Raw genomic sequence first — 17577 nt, 5'->3', positions numbered from 1 at the left:
GAGGCAGGAGAATGGCTTGAACCTGGGAGGCAGACGTTGTGCTGAGCTGAGATCTCACCATTGCACTCTAGCCTGGGCAACAAAAGCGAAACTGCATCTCAAAAAACAAAACAAAACAAGACACCCCAAAAGGACTGAGTTCTGGGAGCTTCTGAATATCTGCACGTGTGGAGGTTCCTGGAGGGTGGTACACCCAGAGGGTGCATGGAAGCTCTGCACCCCTTTCCCCCATACCTTGCCCTACGTATCTCTTCATCTGTATCTTTTGTAATATCCTTGATAATAAACTGGTAAATGTGTTTCCCTGAGTTCTGGAAGCCTCTCTAGCAATTTTTTTTTTTTTGAGACGGAGTCTCGCTCTGTCGCCCAGGCTAGAGTGCAGTGGAGTGATCTTGGCTCACTGCAAGCTCCGCCTCTTGGATTCATGCCATTCTCCTGCCTCAGCCTCCCGAGTAGCTGGGACTACAGGTGCCCACCACCACACTTGGCTAATTTTTTTGTATTTTTAGTAGAGACGGGGTTTCACCGTGTTAGCCAGGATGGTCTCCATCTCCTGACCTCGTGATCCGCCCGCCTCAGCCTCCCAAAGTGCTGGGATTACAGGTGTGAGCTACCGCACCCGGTCCCCTCTAGCAAATTAAATTAACCAAAGGAAGGGGTGGTGGGAACCCCAATTTATAGCCCGTCAGTCAGAAGCACAGGTGACACAACCTGGGGCTTGCCATTGGCATCTGAAGGTGGGGGGCAGTCTTGGGGACTGAGCCATCAACCTGTGGGATCTGAAGCTATCTCCAGGTAGAGAGTGTCAGAATTGAATTGAATAGAATTGGAGGACACCCAGTTGGTGTCCACTGCAGAACTGACTGCTTGATTGCTGGTGGGGAGATATCCCCACATATTTTGGGGTCACAGAAGTCTACTGTGTTGATTGTTGTGTGAGACCAGAGGAAAGAGAGTTTGTGTTTTTTCCACTCAGACTTTGGCTTGCTAGAAAACAAATAGAGAGACCGGGCATGGTGGCTCATGCCTGTAATCCCAGCACTCTGGGAGGATGAGGTGGGTGGATCACCTGAGGTCAGGAGTTTGAGACCGGTCCGACCAATGTGGTAAAACCCCGTCTCTACTAAATACAAAAAAATTAGCCAGGCATGGTGGTGCATTCCTGTAATCTCAGCTACTCGGGAGGTTGAGGCAGGAGACTCGCTTGAACCTGGGAGGTAGAGGTTGCAGTGAGCTGAGATCGTGCCACTGCACTCCAGCCTGGGCAAGACAGAGTGAGACTCCATCTCAAAAAAAAAAAAAAAAAAAAAAGAAAAAAAAGAAAAGAAAAGAAAAAGAAAACAAATGGAGGCCCCAGCTTGGAGTTCATTGCCATGTCTGCTCTGGCCCCAGCAGAGGCTGTCCTGGACTTAGCTTCAGCAGTGCAATTCTTACTGCACTGACTTAGCGAGCATGACTTAGCGATCATTCAGACAACTTCTCTCCCACGTGAGGATGGTGAGAAAATGACGCTGCAGCCAGCGTCAGAAGTCTCGTTTTATAAGCAGTTGTGCTGTGCTGTGCTGTGCTGGCAATGGTGCCCTGTGGTTACCACTTTCTTACAGAACTCACAGAAGCTGTGCTTCAGCTTTGGGATGCTGAGATGAATGGGCTTTGGAGAGAATGTGACAGTTCAAAAAAAAAAAAAAAAGACTTCCGTTTTTAGACATGCATATTTAGCTGTTTGGGAATGCAATTGTTTCCTTCTTGAATATCAAATATAAGAGTGCTACAGGCAGGGTGCAGTGGTTCACGCCTGTAATCCCATCACTTTGGGAAGCCAAGGCAGGCAGATCACTTGAGGTCAGAAGTTCGAGACCAGCCTGGTAACATGGCGGAACCTCGTCTGTACTAAAAGTACTAAAAATTAGCAAGCTGGACGTGTTGGGTGGTATGTAATCCACCTACTTGGGAGCTGAGGCACAGAATGCAGCTTGAACCCAGGAGGTGGAGGTTGCAGTGAGCTGAGATCGTGCCACTGCATTCCAGCCTGGGTGACAGAGTGAGACTCAGTCTCAAAAAAAAAAAAAAAAAAGAGTGCTACAATCACATGACCATATTTGTGCTGAAATCCTCTTTCTTATTATCATTCCCATTCCATTTCGTTTAGACTTGTGACTGAAAGAGGGTCAGGTTGCATGCCGCTTGCAGAAAGAAGCCAAAATAAGAGCAAGGCGTGTTAAAAAGAAAGTGAATTTCACTATCCGTTGCTAGCAAGGGGAAGACTGGCCAGAATCCTTTCCAAAAATTGCCATTTTCCAATTTCTGGAGAGGGAGCCCTGGTTTAAGAAGAAGGGCTTGGACTGCGGAAGAGGCATGGGGGGCTAGGAGGTGCCAGGTGGCGTGTCTCGCTCCAGTGACTTCTTTTCAATTATTGTTTCATCTGCTGAAGGGGCCAGCACGATCGTGAGTGCACCCAGCTTACAAATCAATCACAGTCAATCTCTAGCTGAGAGTGAACTCCAGCCTTGAAGTAAACCCCTGCTAAGGAGAGAATTCTAGGGATATCTGGTCCGTGTCAGAATTCAGCTCCGGAAACTTCTTTTTTTTTTTTTTTTTTTTTAAGTATAAACGCTTTTTATATTCAGCCCCTGTAAAGCCATTAGATGTTGGAAAGTTTTTAAACACGAACCAAAGGGTTTAATTTTAACAACTTATCTAGGAATGGGTGAAATCCTACCCATTTAATAGAGTTCTGCAAACTAGTAACAAAGTGTAAAACGAAAGGAAGGGTCCCTTGGAGATGTGAAATTCTTCTGTTGAGAGTCTTGTCTTCTTTATTCAAGAAGTTTGTAGCCATTTTCAGAATTCACTCAAGAACCAACTTCTTAATTTAGATATCAGCAAACGAGTCATGGCAAAAAATACACAAAGAGAAACACCACCACATCGAAAAGCATGAAGAGCCAGAGGTCCAACCAGTAGGAGTGTTTGGGAAGCCCGTTTGCCCCAGACCGAAGCCGCACATCGAGGTTCTGCCTCTCTCCCTCGCTCAAGACTCGCCGCTCCCGGAGACCATCTCGACCATCAACACCCCGTGCGTCCACCTCCATCTTGCTCCTGCAGCTTCCTAACAATCCCAGAAACTCCAGCTCCGGAAACTTCTAAGGAAATCTATAACCAGATAAGTGAGCATGGTGTGAGTTTAGCAAGCATCCAGGTAAATAAGTGCGCGTGACACATGAGAGCGTAAAGTTGGAAAGGGAAGGGCGTTTGAAAGCGCGTATCGTAAGACCAAAGAAAACACACCTGCAGTTTGTCTCAAAGCTACGTCTGGAGACTGAGGAGAAAAGAGGAAAGGAAAACAAGTTTTTAAAACACAGTTTGAAGCTAAGCTGGGTCTCACTCTATTGCCCAGGCTGCAGTACAGTGGAGCAATCATGGCTGACTGCAGCCTCGACTTCCCAGGACCAAGTGATCCTCCCACCTCAGCCTCCCAAGTAGCTGGGATTACAGGCGTGAGCCACCGCACCTAGTCTCTTTTTCTTTCTTGTTTTTAAAAGATATTTGAAATTTAGCTTTATATTCTGGTCAGGCACAGTAGCTCACACCTGTAAACCCAGTGCTTTGGGAGGCTGAGGCAGGAGGAATTCTTGGGCCCAGGAGTTTGAGACCAGCCTGAGGAATATAGCAAGATCCCATCTCTACAAAAAATTAACAAAAAGTTAGCCAGGCATGGTGGTGTGCGCCTGTGCTGTCCCAGCTACTCGGGAGGCTGGAAATGGGAAGGTCATTTGAGTCCTGGAGGCTGAGGTGCAGTGAGCTATGATCACGCCACTGCACTCCAGGTAGGCAACAGAGACCCTGTCTCTACAAAAAAGAAAAAAAAATGGTCACAGCTATGCATCAGCAGATGTCCAATAATTCCAATGATAGCTGTAATAGTAAGAAAATGACAGGCCCGGCCGAGTGCCGTGGCTCACGCCTGTAATCCCAGTACTTTGTGATGCCGAGGTGGGCAGATCACCTGAGGTCAAGAGTTGGAGACCAGCCTGGCCAACATGGTGAAACCCCATCTCTACTAAAAATACAAAGAAGTAGCCGGATATGGTGGTGGGCACCTGTAATCCCAGCTACTCAAGAGACTGAGGCATGAGAATCGCTTGAACCCGGGAGGCAGAGGTTGCAGTGCGCTGAGATTGCACCACTGCACTCCAGCCTGGGCGACAGAGAGGGACTCCATCTCAAAAAAAAAAAAAAAAGAAAGAAAGAAAATTAAAAAAGAAAATGACAGGCTAGGCGTGGTGACTCATGCCTGTAATCCCAGCACTTTGGGAGGCCCAGGTGGGAGGATGGCTTGAGCCCAGGAGTTCAAGACCAGCCTGGGCAACATAGTGATATGGTTTGGCTGTGTCCCCACCCAAATCTCATCTTGAATTCCCACGTGGGAGGTAATTGAATTATGGGGGCAGGTCTTTCCCATGCTGTTCTCGTGAGAGTGAATAAGTCTCACAAGATCTGATGGTTATAAAAAGGGGAGTTTCCCTGCACAAGCTCCTCTCTTTGCCTGCTGCCATCCACGTAAGATGTGACTTGCTCCTCCTTGCCTTCCTCCATGATTGTGAGGCTTCCCCAGTCACGTGGAACTGTAAGTCCAATTAAACCTCTTTCTTGGCGGTGGCCCCGGTGGCTCAAGCCTGTCCCAGCACTTTGGGGAGGCGAGGCAGGCGGGATCCACCCGAGGTCAGGAGATCCCGAGACCATCCTGGCTAACACGGTGAAACCCGTCTCTACTAAAAAATACAAAAACTAGCGGTAGTGGCGGGCACCTGGGCAGCTACTCAGGAGGCTGAGGCAGGAAGAATAGAAGTAAACCCAGGGCCGGGAGCTTGTGAGTGAGCTGAGATCCAGCCTGCACTCAGCCTGGGCCACAGAAGCGAGATAGATCTCAAAACAAACAAACAAACAAGAACAAAAAAAAAAAAAAAAACCTCTTTTCTTTTGTGGCTTTGCCCAGTCTCTGGTATGTCTTTATCAGTAAGCTGAAAGCAGGACTAATACATATAGTGAGACCCTATCTCTACAAAAAATACACACATTAACTGAGTGTAGTGGCACGTGCCTTTGGTCCCAGCTATTTGGGAGGCTGAGGTGGGAGGATCACTTGAGCTCGGGAGGTTGAGGCTGCAGGACTGCACCACTGCACTCCAGCCTGGGCGAGAGAGTGAGATCCTATCTCAAAAAAAAAAAAGAAAAAGAAAAAAAAGAAAAACAACAACAACAAAAAACATGTCCTTAAGGGAGCCCTGAGATGGTGATTCCCTCTGTTCTCAGGGCAGCAGGGCAGGGTCCCTGGAATAGTCAACTCCAGATGTTTCAGAGGGCACCCCAGTGTGGTAGAGTCTGGCTGTGTTTCCCACACTCCCCACAAGTGGTGAGCACGTGTGACCAACTGGCCAAGGAGGGCTCTGCCATCAGACACTATTTCAGTGCCCCTTGTCATCATGGACAAGGGTCCACAGAACTGCTGGAGGCAGAAGGTTCTTCCAGGTTCCCAAAGGCTCAGGGCGGATCAAGGCGTGGCCAACAGATAGGGATGGGAAGAGGTGGCCTGGTAGGGTGGTACCTCCACACTATGCCCTAAAACACCATCATCACACAGATCAGAAACCTCTATCTTTTTGTGGCTGATGTGTAATTTTCTTTTTTTTTTTTGAGACAGAGTTTCACTCTTCTTGCCCAGGCTGGAGTACAACGGCGCAATCTTGGCTCACCGCAACCTCCGCCCTCTGGGCTCAATCAATTCTCCTGCCTCAGCCTCCTGAGTAGTTGGGATTACAGGCATACGCCACCACACCCAGCTAATTTTTGTATTGTTTTAGTAGAGACGGGGTTTCTCCATGTTGGTCAGGCTGGTCTCGAACTCCCAACCTCAGGTGATCCACCCGCCTCAGCCTCCCAAAGTGCTGGGATTACAGGTGCGAGTCACCGCGCCCACCCTGCTGGTGTGTAATTTTATGGTGCCCAAGCCAAATGCAGCACGGCTGCTCTCATAATGCATATACCTCTGCAAATTAGACCTTCATCTTTGTTTTGAAATGTCTAATAGGAAAAGATATGTTCAGATTCAAAGTCAATTCACATTACATAAGAAATGTAAACATTCCACTTGTCCACAAAATAAAGAGCTGCCAGATTCTTAGTTTTTTTTTTGGTTGTTTGTTTGGTTTTTTTCCAGACAGGGTCTCACTCTGTCAACCAGGCTGAAGTGCAGTGGTACTATCACGGCTCACTGCCGCCTCTGCCTCCTGGGTTCAAGTGATTCTTCTGCCTCAGCTTCCTGAGTAGCTAGAATTAGAGGCATGTGCCACCATGCCTGGCTACCAGGTTCTTTAAATATAATTTGAACTGTTGCAAAATTTTAAATGGATGATAAAAAACGTTAAACGTTAACTTGTGCTAACACAACTTCTTTTTTTTTTTTTTTTTTTTTTTTGAGAGGGGGCTTCCCTCCCCGGTTGGAGTGCAGTGGCGTGATCTCGGCTCACTGCAAGCTCCGCCTCCCGGGTTCACGCCATTCTCCTGCCTCAGCCTCCCAAGTAGCTGAGACTACAGGCGCCCGCCACCACGCCCGGCTAGTTTTTTGTATTTTTAGTAGAGACGGGGTTTCACCATGTTAGCCAGGATAGTCTCGATCTCCTGACGTCATGATCCACCCACCTCGGCCTCCCAAAGTGCTGGGATTACAGGCTTGAGCCACCGCGCCCGGCCGGCACACAACTTCTTGATGGTAGGTATCAAGCATTTGAAGTTGGTCGGGAGTGGCTTACGCCTGTAATCTCAGCACTTTGGGAGGCTGAGGTGGGCAGATCACCTGAGGTCAGGAGTTCGAAACCAGCCTGGCCAACATGATGAAACCCATCTCTACTAAAAGTACAAAAATTAGCTGGGCATGGCCGAGCACTTTGGCTCACACCTGTAATCCCAGCACTTTGGGAGGCCAAGGCGGGCGGATCACCTGAGGTCAGGAGTTTGAGACCAACTTAACCAACATGGTAAAACCCCGTCTCTACTAAAAATACAAAAATTAGCCAGGAATGGTGGCGGGCACCTGTAATCCCAGCTACTCAGGGACTGAAGCAGGAGAATCACTTGAACCTGGGAGGCGGAGGCGGAGGTTGCTGTGAGCCGAGATCGCGCCATCGCACTCCTGCCTGGGCAACAAGAGTGAGACTTCGTCTTAAAAAAAAAAAAAAAATTAGCTGGGCATGGTGGTGTGCGCCTGTAATCCTAGCTACTCGGGAGGCTGAGGCAGGAGAATCACTTGAACCCGGGAGGTGGAGGTTGCAGTGAGTCAAGATCATGCAACTGCACTCCAGCCTGGGCAACAGAGTAAGACTCCGTCTCAAAAAAAAAAATATATATATATATATGTGTGTGTGTGTGTGTGTGTGTGTGTGTGTGTGTGTATAGTTTGGCTGTGCATGGTGGCTCACACCTGTAATCCCAGCACTGGGAGGCTGATGTGGGCAGATCACTTGAGGCCAGGAGTTCGAGACCAGCCTGGCCAACATGGCAAAACCCTGTCTCCACTAAAAATACAAAAATCAGCCAGGCATAATGGTGGGCGCCTGTAATTCCAGCTACTTGGGAGGCTGAGGTAGAAGAATTAGAATTGCTTGAATATAGGAGATGGAGATTGCAGTGAGCTGAGAGCCTACCACTGCACTCTAGCCTGGGTGACAGAGCAAGACTCAGCCTCAAAAAATAAAAATAAAATAAAATAAATAAATAAAATTAAAGGCCAGTCACGGTGCCTCACACCTGTAATCCCAGCACTTTGGGAGGCCAAGGTGGACGGATTACCTGAGGTCAGGAGTTCAAGACCAGCCTGACCAACATGGAGAAACCCTGTCCCTACTAAAAATACAAAATTGGCCAAGCGTTGTGATGCATGCCTGTAATCCCAGCTACTTGGGAGGCTGAGGCAGGAAAATCGCTTGAACCCGGGAGGCAGAGGTTGCAGTGAGCCAAGACTGCACCATTGCACTCCAGCCTGGGTAACAAGAGTAAAACTCCATCTCAAAAAAAAAAAAAAATATATATATATATATATATATTTATAGTTTATGAAAAGGAAAAGTTATGAATGAGCTGGGTGTGGTGGGTCATGCTTGTAATCCCAATATTTTGGGAGGCCAAGGTGGGAGGATCACTTGAGGCCAGGATTTTGAGACCAGCCTGGGAAACATAGTGAGACTCCATCTGTATAAAAATTTTAAAATTTAGCCAGGTGTGATGCTGCATGGGTAGTCTCAGCTACTCGGGAAGCTGGGGCAGGAGGATCGCTTGAACTTAGGAGTTTGAGGCTGCAGTGAGCTATAATGGCACCACTGCACTCCAGCCTGGGCAACAGAGTGAGACCCCCATCTCAAAAGAAAGGGAAGAAAGGAAGAAGGAAGGAAGGAAGAAATAAAAGTTATGTTGATGGAAGCAAACTGCAATAGATTGTTGAAAGGCTATTGGCCAGGTGCAGTGGCTTACGCTTGTAATCCCCACACTTTGGGAGGCTGAGGCAGGTGGATCACTTGAGGTCAGGAGTTCGAGACCAGCCTGGCCAACATGATGAAACCTCGTCTCTACTAAAAATACAAAAATTAGCAGGGCATGGTGGTGTGCACTTGTAATCCCAGCTACTCAGGAGGCTGAGGCAGGAGAATGGCTTGAACTCAGGAGGCAGAGGTTGCAATGAGCCGAGATCGCACCACTGCACTCCAGCCTGGGCGACAGAGCCAGACTCTGTATCAAAAAAGAAAAAAGCCACAAATTCCTCTCATCCTAGTGTACATACCACTGTGCAATCTCTGCCATTCATTCGTCCCATCCATCGCTGAGACTTATTTTTCCTCCTCTCCATTCTCCCTTCACCTCTCTAGTCTGGGCTGGCTTTGTGACTTGCTTTGGTCAATAGAATGGGGCAGGAGTGACTCAGGACTCTCACAGGTCAGGAAGTTTGAAGCTTCTGCCTTGATTCTCTTAGAAAACTCTAGGTGCTATATAAGGAGGCTCATCTAGCCTATTAGAGGATGAGGGGCCATCTTAGACATTTTAGGAGGAACTCCAGTCAAAACTGGCAGAGGAACTGCCCAATCCAATCACTGGAATAGTAAGAAATAGTAAACTATTGTTGCTTTGGGCCACTAAGTTTTGGAGTGGCTTGTTACACAGCCAAGCCTAACTAAAGCACAAGCTCAGTTTATCTTATCATTAAAAAATAAAAATATGCCAGGAGTGGTGGCTCACACCTGTAATCTCAGCACTTTGGGAGGCTGAGGCGGGTGGATCACCTGAGGTCGGGAGTTTGAGACCAGCCTGATCAACATGGAGAAACCCCGTCTCTACTAAAAATACAAAATTAGCCGGGTGTGGTGGAGCATACCTGTAATCCCAGCTACTCAGGAGCCTGAGGCAAGAGAATCGCCTGAACCCGGGAGGTGGAGGTTGTGGTGAGCCAAGACCATGCCGTTGCACTCCAGCCTGGGCAACAAGAGCAAAACTCCGTCTCAAAAAAAATAAAAAATAAAAACCAACCAAACAAACAAAAACACCAAATAAGTAAAATTAATTAAATAAAAATATATAATGGCCGGGCGCGGTGGCTCAAGCCTGTAATCCCAGCACTTTGGGAGACTGAGGCAGGCCCGGATGCAGTGGAGTGAGACTATCACAAGCTAACACGGTGAAACCCGTCTCTACTAAAATACAAAAACAGCGAGGCGGTGGGCGCCTGTAGTCCCAGCTACTTGGGAGGCTGAGGCAGGAGAATGGCCTAAACCGGAGGGCTTGCAGTGACTGAAATCCGACCACTGCACTCAGCCTGGGCGACAAGCGAGACTCCGTCTCAAAAATAAAAAATAAAAAAATATATATATAATGGGGAGCATAGGTGAGGATATAGGTGAAAAAAATTGGCTCTACATTGTTAATTTTTTTTTTTTTGAGGCAGTCTCTATCGGCTGGAGTGATGGCGCAATCCCGGCTCTGCAAGCTCCTGCCTCCTGCCTCAGCCTCCCGGTAGCTGGGACTACGAAGCCAGCGGTAGCCCGGCTGGTTTTTGTATTTTTAGCGTGGCCAGAGGCGGGGTTTCACCAGGGTGCTGGATCTCTGACCTCGTGTTCCGTCACCAGCTTCGAAGTGCTGAGATGAGGCGAGCTCCACCAGCCATCCATTCCAAAGACATGGTGCTTGCTTTGTCCAAAGTGGCAAGGTCACAGCTCACTGCAACCTCCTGGACCTTGGCAGCTGATCCTCCCACCTCAGCCTCCTGAGTAAGTGAGACTACAGACACGTGCCACCATGCACAGCTAATTTTTAAGTGTTTGTAGAGGTGTGGGGGTCTCACTATGTTGCCCAGGCTGGTCTCGAACTCCTGGGCTCAAGTAATCCCTCCTCAGTCTCCCAAAGTGCTGGGATCACAGGCGTGAGCCACCGCACCTGGCCTACATTGGTCATTGTTGAAGGTGAGGATTTGTTATCTACTTATCTACTTTTATGTATGTTTGAAATTTCTCATAATAAAAAGTTTGAAAAGCAAAAGAGGGGGTTAGAAAGATTTCATTAGAAAATTTTATATACATGCTTGATATTTCCCACCTTTCCTAATGGTTTGTATTTCATTTTCTTTTTATGTTTACTTTTGTTTTTAAGTTTTTTACCCAGTTAACTTTTTTTTTTTTTTTTGAGACAGAGTCTGGCTCTGTCACCCAGGCACAGATGCCAGTGATCTCGGCTCACTGCAACCTCCGTCTCCTGGGTTCAGGTCATTCTCATCTGCCTCAGCCTCCCGAGTATCACCGTTCCAAGCCCGTCACCCACGCCCGGTATTTTTTGTACTTTTAGTAGAGGCGGGGTTTGCTGTGTTGAACAGGATGGTGCGATCTCTGACCTCCGTGATCCGCTCCCGTCTCGGCCTCCCTAAAAGATGCTGTAAGGATCTGGCGTGGCTCCCAGCGCTTCCGGCCTTTTTTTTGAGACAGGGAGTCTTGCTCTGTGCGCCCAGGTTAGATGCCTTGGCGCAATCTCGGCTCCTGCAAGCTCCGCCTCGGGGTTCACGCCATTCTCCTGCCTCAGCCTCCTGAGTAACTGGGACCTGGCATCCCATACCTACACCCGACTAATTTTTGTTTTTAGTAGAGACGGGCCTTCACCGTGTTAGCCAGGATCGTCTCGATCTCCTGACCTCGTGATCTGCCCGCCTGGGTCTCCCAAAGTGCTGGGATTACAGGCGTGAGCCACCGCGCCCGGCCCCTAGTTAACTTTTTTTTTTTTTTAAATTTCCTCCTTTTCCTTTTTTTCTCTTGAAGTTGAAGCCTTGGAGGTGCTTTTCATTCAATTACAGAAAGCACCACCCCAGCTTAAAATGTATTTAATTTTATTTACAGGATTACATAATATATGGAAAATGAAATACATGTTTTTCCCACGGGGTCCCATTTTGACTCCCCCAATACCCTCCAGTTCATCCCGGAATGCCGTAGAAATCTATACATTTCCTGGATGTCTCAGGAGGTGAAGAAAAAAAAGGCAGTGAGTGAGCCCAGCTGACTCTACATCCAGAAACCTCTCTCGCCCCCAGGCAGGATTCCAACAGTGCGGAAGCCCCCAGTCCCCAAGTCCGGGGTGGCAAGGACGTCCAGCCTCCCCGGGGAGCCACCTTGGCCCTCCCTCCCTCCTGCTGGCTGGGTGCCGCGCTGCGCGGCTGCTCAGGTTGGTAACTGTGCAGACTGACGCCGGGGCCCGCCTGCTTGACGATGGGGGTTGGTGGGGTGGGGGTGCTGCGAGGGGCGACAAGGCTCTCCCTTGCTGCAACCACGGAAAAGGCGGGTCAGCCTCCATTACAAACCGCTGTAGGAGGGGCCAGAAGCTTGGCTTGGCCAGACCCGGCCGTCGTTGAATCCCTGCATCCATCCTGCCCAGGTCCCCTGCTGAGTCCCCCCTGGGCTGTGATCGTTGCGGATTTAAACACCACACTGTGGAAGCGGCCCTCCGTGTACCCATGAAGTGAAGGGGCGCGTGGCAAATAAGGCGGGGCGAGAGCGGCCAGAGCAGACCCCGGCGGGGTGGCCCGCCCGGGAGGTGGCTGAGGGTCCCCGGCTGCGGGGTGAGGGGCGGGACCGGGCGGCACCCCCTCCGTGATCGCCACCAGAGGCCGCCTGGAACCCGAGTTTCAACCTCCCGGTGGATCCTGTCCCCGCTTCCTAGCGATGTTTGTCATGACTGCTGCGAATTCTCCGACCTCGAGGCCACTCTCCTTTCCTTCCAAGGACGCCCAGAACCCGCGGAGGGAGAGGGGGTGAGGGAGGGGGGAGGGAGGAGGGAGGAGGGAGGAGGGAGGGAGGAACGTGGCGGGGAGAAGAAGAGAGGGAGGGAGGAAAAGGAACGAACTGCGTTGGCCTGTCGCCTCCGCACTGTAAGATTCTGGCACCCTGGGTCCCGGCCCCCTCTCCTGGGGCCAAACGTTCCGGTTCCTGATGCCAGGCTGCAGAAAAAATGAGCACACAGAACACGTGGACTAGCACATAAATAAGGTTATTACCTCCTTTTTATTTTTTGCACACTAATTAATAAATAAACTACTGCAACGGAAAAAGAGAAAGCAGGCAGAATGCAAACAGCCTGTCGGTGGCTCTGTTATATAAGAGGGATGCATGGAGGCTGCTTGGTGGTCAAAGAATTCCTCCAATGCCCGCTCCAAAGCGGAGCCCTGCAATGGCCTTAAATCAAAAGGAAAGCGGGCGTCAGCAGCAAGCACAGAAAGTGGGGCCTGGTTCAGCCAGAAACTAACACAGTATTCCTGCTGGAGTGGGGATGGGGGCACGACTATTACAAAACTAGGCCCCCCTGAAAGCGCCCTGCGCCACCCAACACACACATTCACTTCCTTGCAGGTTTGCGCTGCAGGCAGCTTCCATTGAACCATACCCTGACCTCCACTCCCATGACCAGAGTTGCTGGGGCTGGGAGCAGGCACCTGCCCCAAGCACTGGGCCGCCAGCGTCCCCTTGCCCAGGAATTTAGGACTGGGGTAGAGAAAGGGAAAACAGTGTATATGGAAAGCGGGAGATCATCCTGTGTAAACAGGGGAGCTGGGGAGAGAGAGGCTACAGGGATTATGCCTTCCGCCTCACTGCAGCATCCTCCCAGCATCTGTAACCATCCCTGTTTTCCGGTTCCCGAGGCACCTATGACCTATAACGTCCTTCTGAGGCTCAGTGAGCTAGAAACTTCTGTTACTTGCACCCAGCAGAGTTCTAAATAATATGCCCTCAAAACCAAGCTTGCTTTCTCGTTTTACTTTTTTTTTAATAGACTTTATTTTTTACATCACATCTTCTAATTGAGGAAAAATCTCATTTCAGGCCTAGAAAAAAATTAGAATCAAGTGTTTTTCCTTTCAGAAAAAGGAAATTAACATTTGTGGAAAACTTGAAATGAGAGATCCCAGCATTTCTATTTCCAGCCATAGTGCAACCTGTCTAAAGCGTTCTCTGATTTATCTTCCAGAGACAGAGTTTTAAACACCTGGGGAGGCATGTGCAGAAGAGCGGTTTCCTCACCCAAGGATGGGCACCACCCTGTGGCCTGGCACCCATGGCACGGTTCTGAGGGCTTCCCCCTCTGCCCTGGCAGCGTGATTCCATCTGCCGTGAGGAGAGTCCAGCGGCGCTCTGCGTTGAAACAAAGCCATGGAGCCCTGTTGCAGGAGCACCTGCAAACACTCATCACCTCCTTATTTCTCCGGCGGTCATAATCGGTGTGCCATTGGCAGGTGTTTCTCTCATTTAATCCCCACTCTGTTTCTGCAACATTCTCCCGTCAGCCATAATAACAGCAACAGCAGTTTAAATGTACTGACTGTTGATTATGTTCCAGGCACCTTCCTTTTTTTAATTTAATTTTTTTGAGACGGAGCCTCACTCTGTCACCCAGGCTGGAGTGCAGCAGTGTGATCTCTGCTCACTGCAACCTCCGCCTCCTGGGTTCAAGTGATTCTCGTGCTTTAGCATTCCGAGTAGCTGGAATTACAGGCACTCGCCACCACATCTCGCACATCCAGCTAATTTTTTGCTTGTTTTTTAGTAGAGATGGGGTTTCCCCATATTGCCAGGCTGGTCTTGAACTCCACGACCTCGGGTGGTCACCCGCCGGCCTCCCAAAGTGCTGGAGTGCAGGGCATGACCCACCACACCCGTCTCCAGGCACCTTTCCTAAGGGCTTTTATTTTTGTTATTTACCTTTTTTTTTTTTTTTAGACAGAGTCTGCTCTGTCACCCAGGCTGGAGTGCAATGGCATGATCATGGCTCACTGCAGCCTCAGCATCCTGAATGTGATCCTCCACAGCCACTGAGTGGCCGAGTACAAGTGTATGCCACCACCTGGCTAATTTTGATGTTTTCTGAGATGGGGGTTCCTGTTGCCAGGCTGGTCGAACTCCTGGAGGCTCGACCATCTTCCTGCCTTGGCCTCAAGTGCTGGGATTACAGGCATGAGCCACTGCACCAGCCTAGCACTTTTATTATTGTTGTTGTTGTTATTTTCTTTCTTTCTCTTTCTTTCTTTCTTTCTTTCTTTCTTTCTTTTCTTTCTTTCTTTCTTTCTTTTCTTTCTTTCTTTCTTTCTTTCTTTCTTTCTTTCTTTCTTTCTTTCTTTCTTTCTTTCCTTTCTTTCTTTCTTTCTTTCTTTCTTTCTTTCTTTCTTTCTTTCTTTCTTTCTTTCTTTCTTTCTTTTCTTTCTTTCTTTCTTTCTTTCTTTTCTTTCTTTTCTTTCTTCTTTCTTTCTTTCTTTCTTTCCTTTCTTTTTGAGGCAGTTTTGCTCTTGTTGCCCAGGCTGGAGTGCAATGGCGCGATCTCAGCTCACCGCAACCTCTGCCTCCTGGGTTCAAGCGATTTTCCTGCATCAGCCTCCCGAGTAGCTGAGATTATAGGCATGCACCACCACGTGTGGCTAATTTTGTATTATTAGTAGAGACGGGGTTTCTCCATGTTGGTCAGGCTGGTCTCAAACTCCCGACCTCAGGTGATCTGCCCGCCTCGGTCTCCCAAAGTGCTGGAATTACAGGTGTGAGCCATGGCGCCCGGCATTTATTATTATTATTTTCTTAGAGACGGGGTCCCACAATTCTTCTGCCTTGTCCTCTGGAGTAGCTGGGACTATGGGTCTGCTTCACTGTGTCTGGCTTATTCTCATTTTTCAAGATGTTAGTTAACTTGCTCAATATCACATACTAGTTGGGAGACAGAGTCAACACAGGTAGATCACTACTTAGCAAGGCAAATGGCTACAAATCCTGTTTAATAAAGCACACATTCAGTCCAAGAAAGTTGAGGCCACAGAGTGTATGATGAAGTATCTATGGAAAGGTCCCTAAAAGTAAGTGCCTCTTCCTTTTTTCTGAGGCAAGGTCTCACTCTGTTGCCCAGGCTGGAGTACACTGGCACAAACACGGCTCACTGCAGCCTTGTCCTCCTGGGTTCAAGAAATCCTCCTACTTCAGCCTCCCCAGTAGCTGGGAGTACAGGCACGCACCACCACACCCAGCTGATTTTTTACTTTTTGTAGAGACAGATTTTGCTATATATTGCCCAGGCTGGTGTGCCTCTTTTTTTCTTTCTTTTGTTTGGTTTTGTTTTTGAGATAGAGTCTCGCTCTGTTGCCCAGGCTGGAGTGCAGTGGCACGATCTCGGCTCACTGCAACCTCCGCCTCCCAAGATCAAGCTATTCTCCTGCCTCAGCCTCCTGAGTACCTGGGACTACAGGCACCTGCCACCACGCCTGGCTAATTTTTTGTATTTCACCGTGTTAGCCAGGATGGTCTTGATCTCCTGACTTAGTGGTCCACCAGCTGCAATGTTAGGATTACAGGTGTGAGCCACCGTGCCCGGCCCTATTTATTTTTATTTTGAGACAGGGTCTCACTCTGTCACCCAGGCTGTGGGTTCACGGCTCACTGCAGCCTCAACCTCCCGGGCTCAAGCGATCCTCCCACCTCAGCCTCCCAAAGAGCTGGGACTACGGTTGTGAGCTACCATACCCAGCTACTTTTTTTTTTTGAGACAGAGTCACCGGCTCTGTCGCCCAGGCTGGAGTGCAGTGGCGGATCTCAGCTCACTGCAAGCTCCGCCTCCGGGTTTCGCCATTCTCCTGCCTCAGCCTCCCGAGTAGCTGGGACTACAGGCGCCCGCCACCTAGCCCGGCTAATTTTTGTATTTTTTTGTGAGGCGGGGTTTCACGGGTTATCCAGGATGGTCTCGATCTCCTGACCTCGTGATCCACCCGTCTCGGCCTCCCAAAGGTGCGGTTACAGGCTTGAGCCACGGCGTGACCTCATGCGCTGCTTTTAAAATTTTTGTAGAGATGTGGGTCTCGCCATGTTGCTCAGGCTGGTCTCAAACTCCTGGATTCAAGGAATCCTCCTGCCTCAGCCTCCCAAAGTGCTGGGATTACAGGCATGCGCCATTAGCCTACCGCAGTTCTATTTTGTAATCTGCTGAGCTCTATTGCAATGCCTCTGCCCTGTTCTGCCTGGAATGCCGCTCCCTCCCTTCCCTCACCTTTCTGATGGCTTCTTCAAAAACTGAATTCACTATTCACCTACAGACATTCCCACCACCTCAAGAAAGGTGGGGTGTCACTGCCAAAGTGAAAGACAGGCCATACCACCTACCATTAAGAAAGAGGCAGCCAGGCATGGTGGCTCACGCCTGTAATCCCAAAACTTTGGGAGGCAGAGGTGGACGGATCATGAGGTCAGGAGACTGAGACCATCCTGGTTAACAGTGAAACCCTGTCTCTACTAAAAATACAAAATTAACTTGGGGCATGGTGGCACATGCCTGTAATCCCAACTACTAGGAGGCTGAGGCAGGAGAATAAGCTTGAACCTGGGAGGCGGAGGTTGTGGTGAGCGAGATCGTGCCATTGCATGACCTGGGCAACAAGAGTGAGAACTTCATCTCAAAAAAAAAAAAAAAAAAGTATTGGATATTACATAAATACTGAATTTGGCCCAGACGCAATCCCAGCACTTTGGGAGGCAGAAGTGGGTGGATCCGCCTAAGATCCAGGAGTTCAAGACCAACCTGGCTAGCTACAAAACCCTCTCTATTAAAATACAAAAATTGGCTGGAAGCGGTGGCTCGCGCTCAAATCCCAGCATTTTGGGAGGCAGTGACAGTCCTTAAGTGGAGTTTGAGATTAGCCACAGCCCATGGTGAAAACTCATCTCTACTAAAAAAATAAAAAATTAGCTGGGGCGTGGTGGCGGGCACCTGCAGTCCCAACTACTCAGGACGCTGAGGCAGGAGAATTGTTTGAAACCGGGAGGCGTAGCCAAGATCACACCATTGCACTCCAGCCTGGGCAACAGAGTGAGACTGTCTCAAAAAAACATATACAAAAAAACCAAAAAACAAAACCAAAAAATTAGCCAGGTGCAGTGGTGTGCGCCTGTAATCCCAGCTACTTGGGAGGCTGAGTCGGGAGAATCGCTCAAACCCAGGAGGTGGAGGTTGCAGTGAGCCAAGATGGCGCCTTTGCAC

General features: G+C 49.2%; 1 protein-coding gene and 1 long non-coding RNA gene across 2 annotated transcripts; one reads left to right on the top strand and one right to left on the bottom strand.

Moving 5' to 3' along the window:
* Window positions 1-2581: 2581 nt before the first annotated feature.
* Window positions 2582-3125, bottom strand: LOC101023520 (uncharacterized protein C4orf3 homolog). Its single transcript, XM_003917596.5, has one exon. It carries the CDS (start codon window positions 3090-3092, stop codon window positions 2892-2894), a length of 201 nt encoding a protein of 66 aa, XP_003917645.3. The 5' UTR covers window positions 3093-3125; the 3' UTR covers window positions 2582-2891.
* An 8136-nt stretch (window positions 3126-11261) lies between these two features.
* LOC116272156 lies at window positions 11262-12650 on the top strand. Its single transcript, XR_004180889.1, has 2 exons — window positions 11262-11745; window positions 11956-12650. It is a non-coding gene; the product is annotated as an uncharacterized LOC116272156 (long non-coding RNA).
* The last annotated feature ends 4927 nt before the right edge of the window (window positions 12651-17577 follow it).

Source organism: Papio anubis, chromosome X (genome assembly GCF_008728515.1).
Source record: "Papio anubis isolate 15944 chromosome X, Panubis1.0, whole genome shotgun sequence".
NCBI lineage: Eukaryota > Metazoa > Chordata > Mammalia > Primates > Cercopithecidae > Papio > Papio anubis.
The sequence above is the reverse complement of the archived record's forward strand: the minus strand, read 5'-3'. Positions and strand labels throughout refer to the sequence as shown.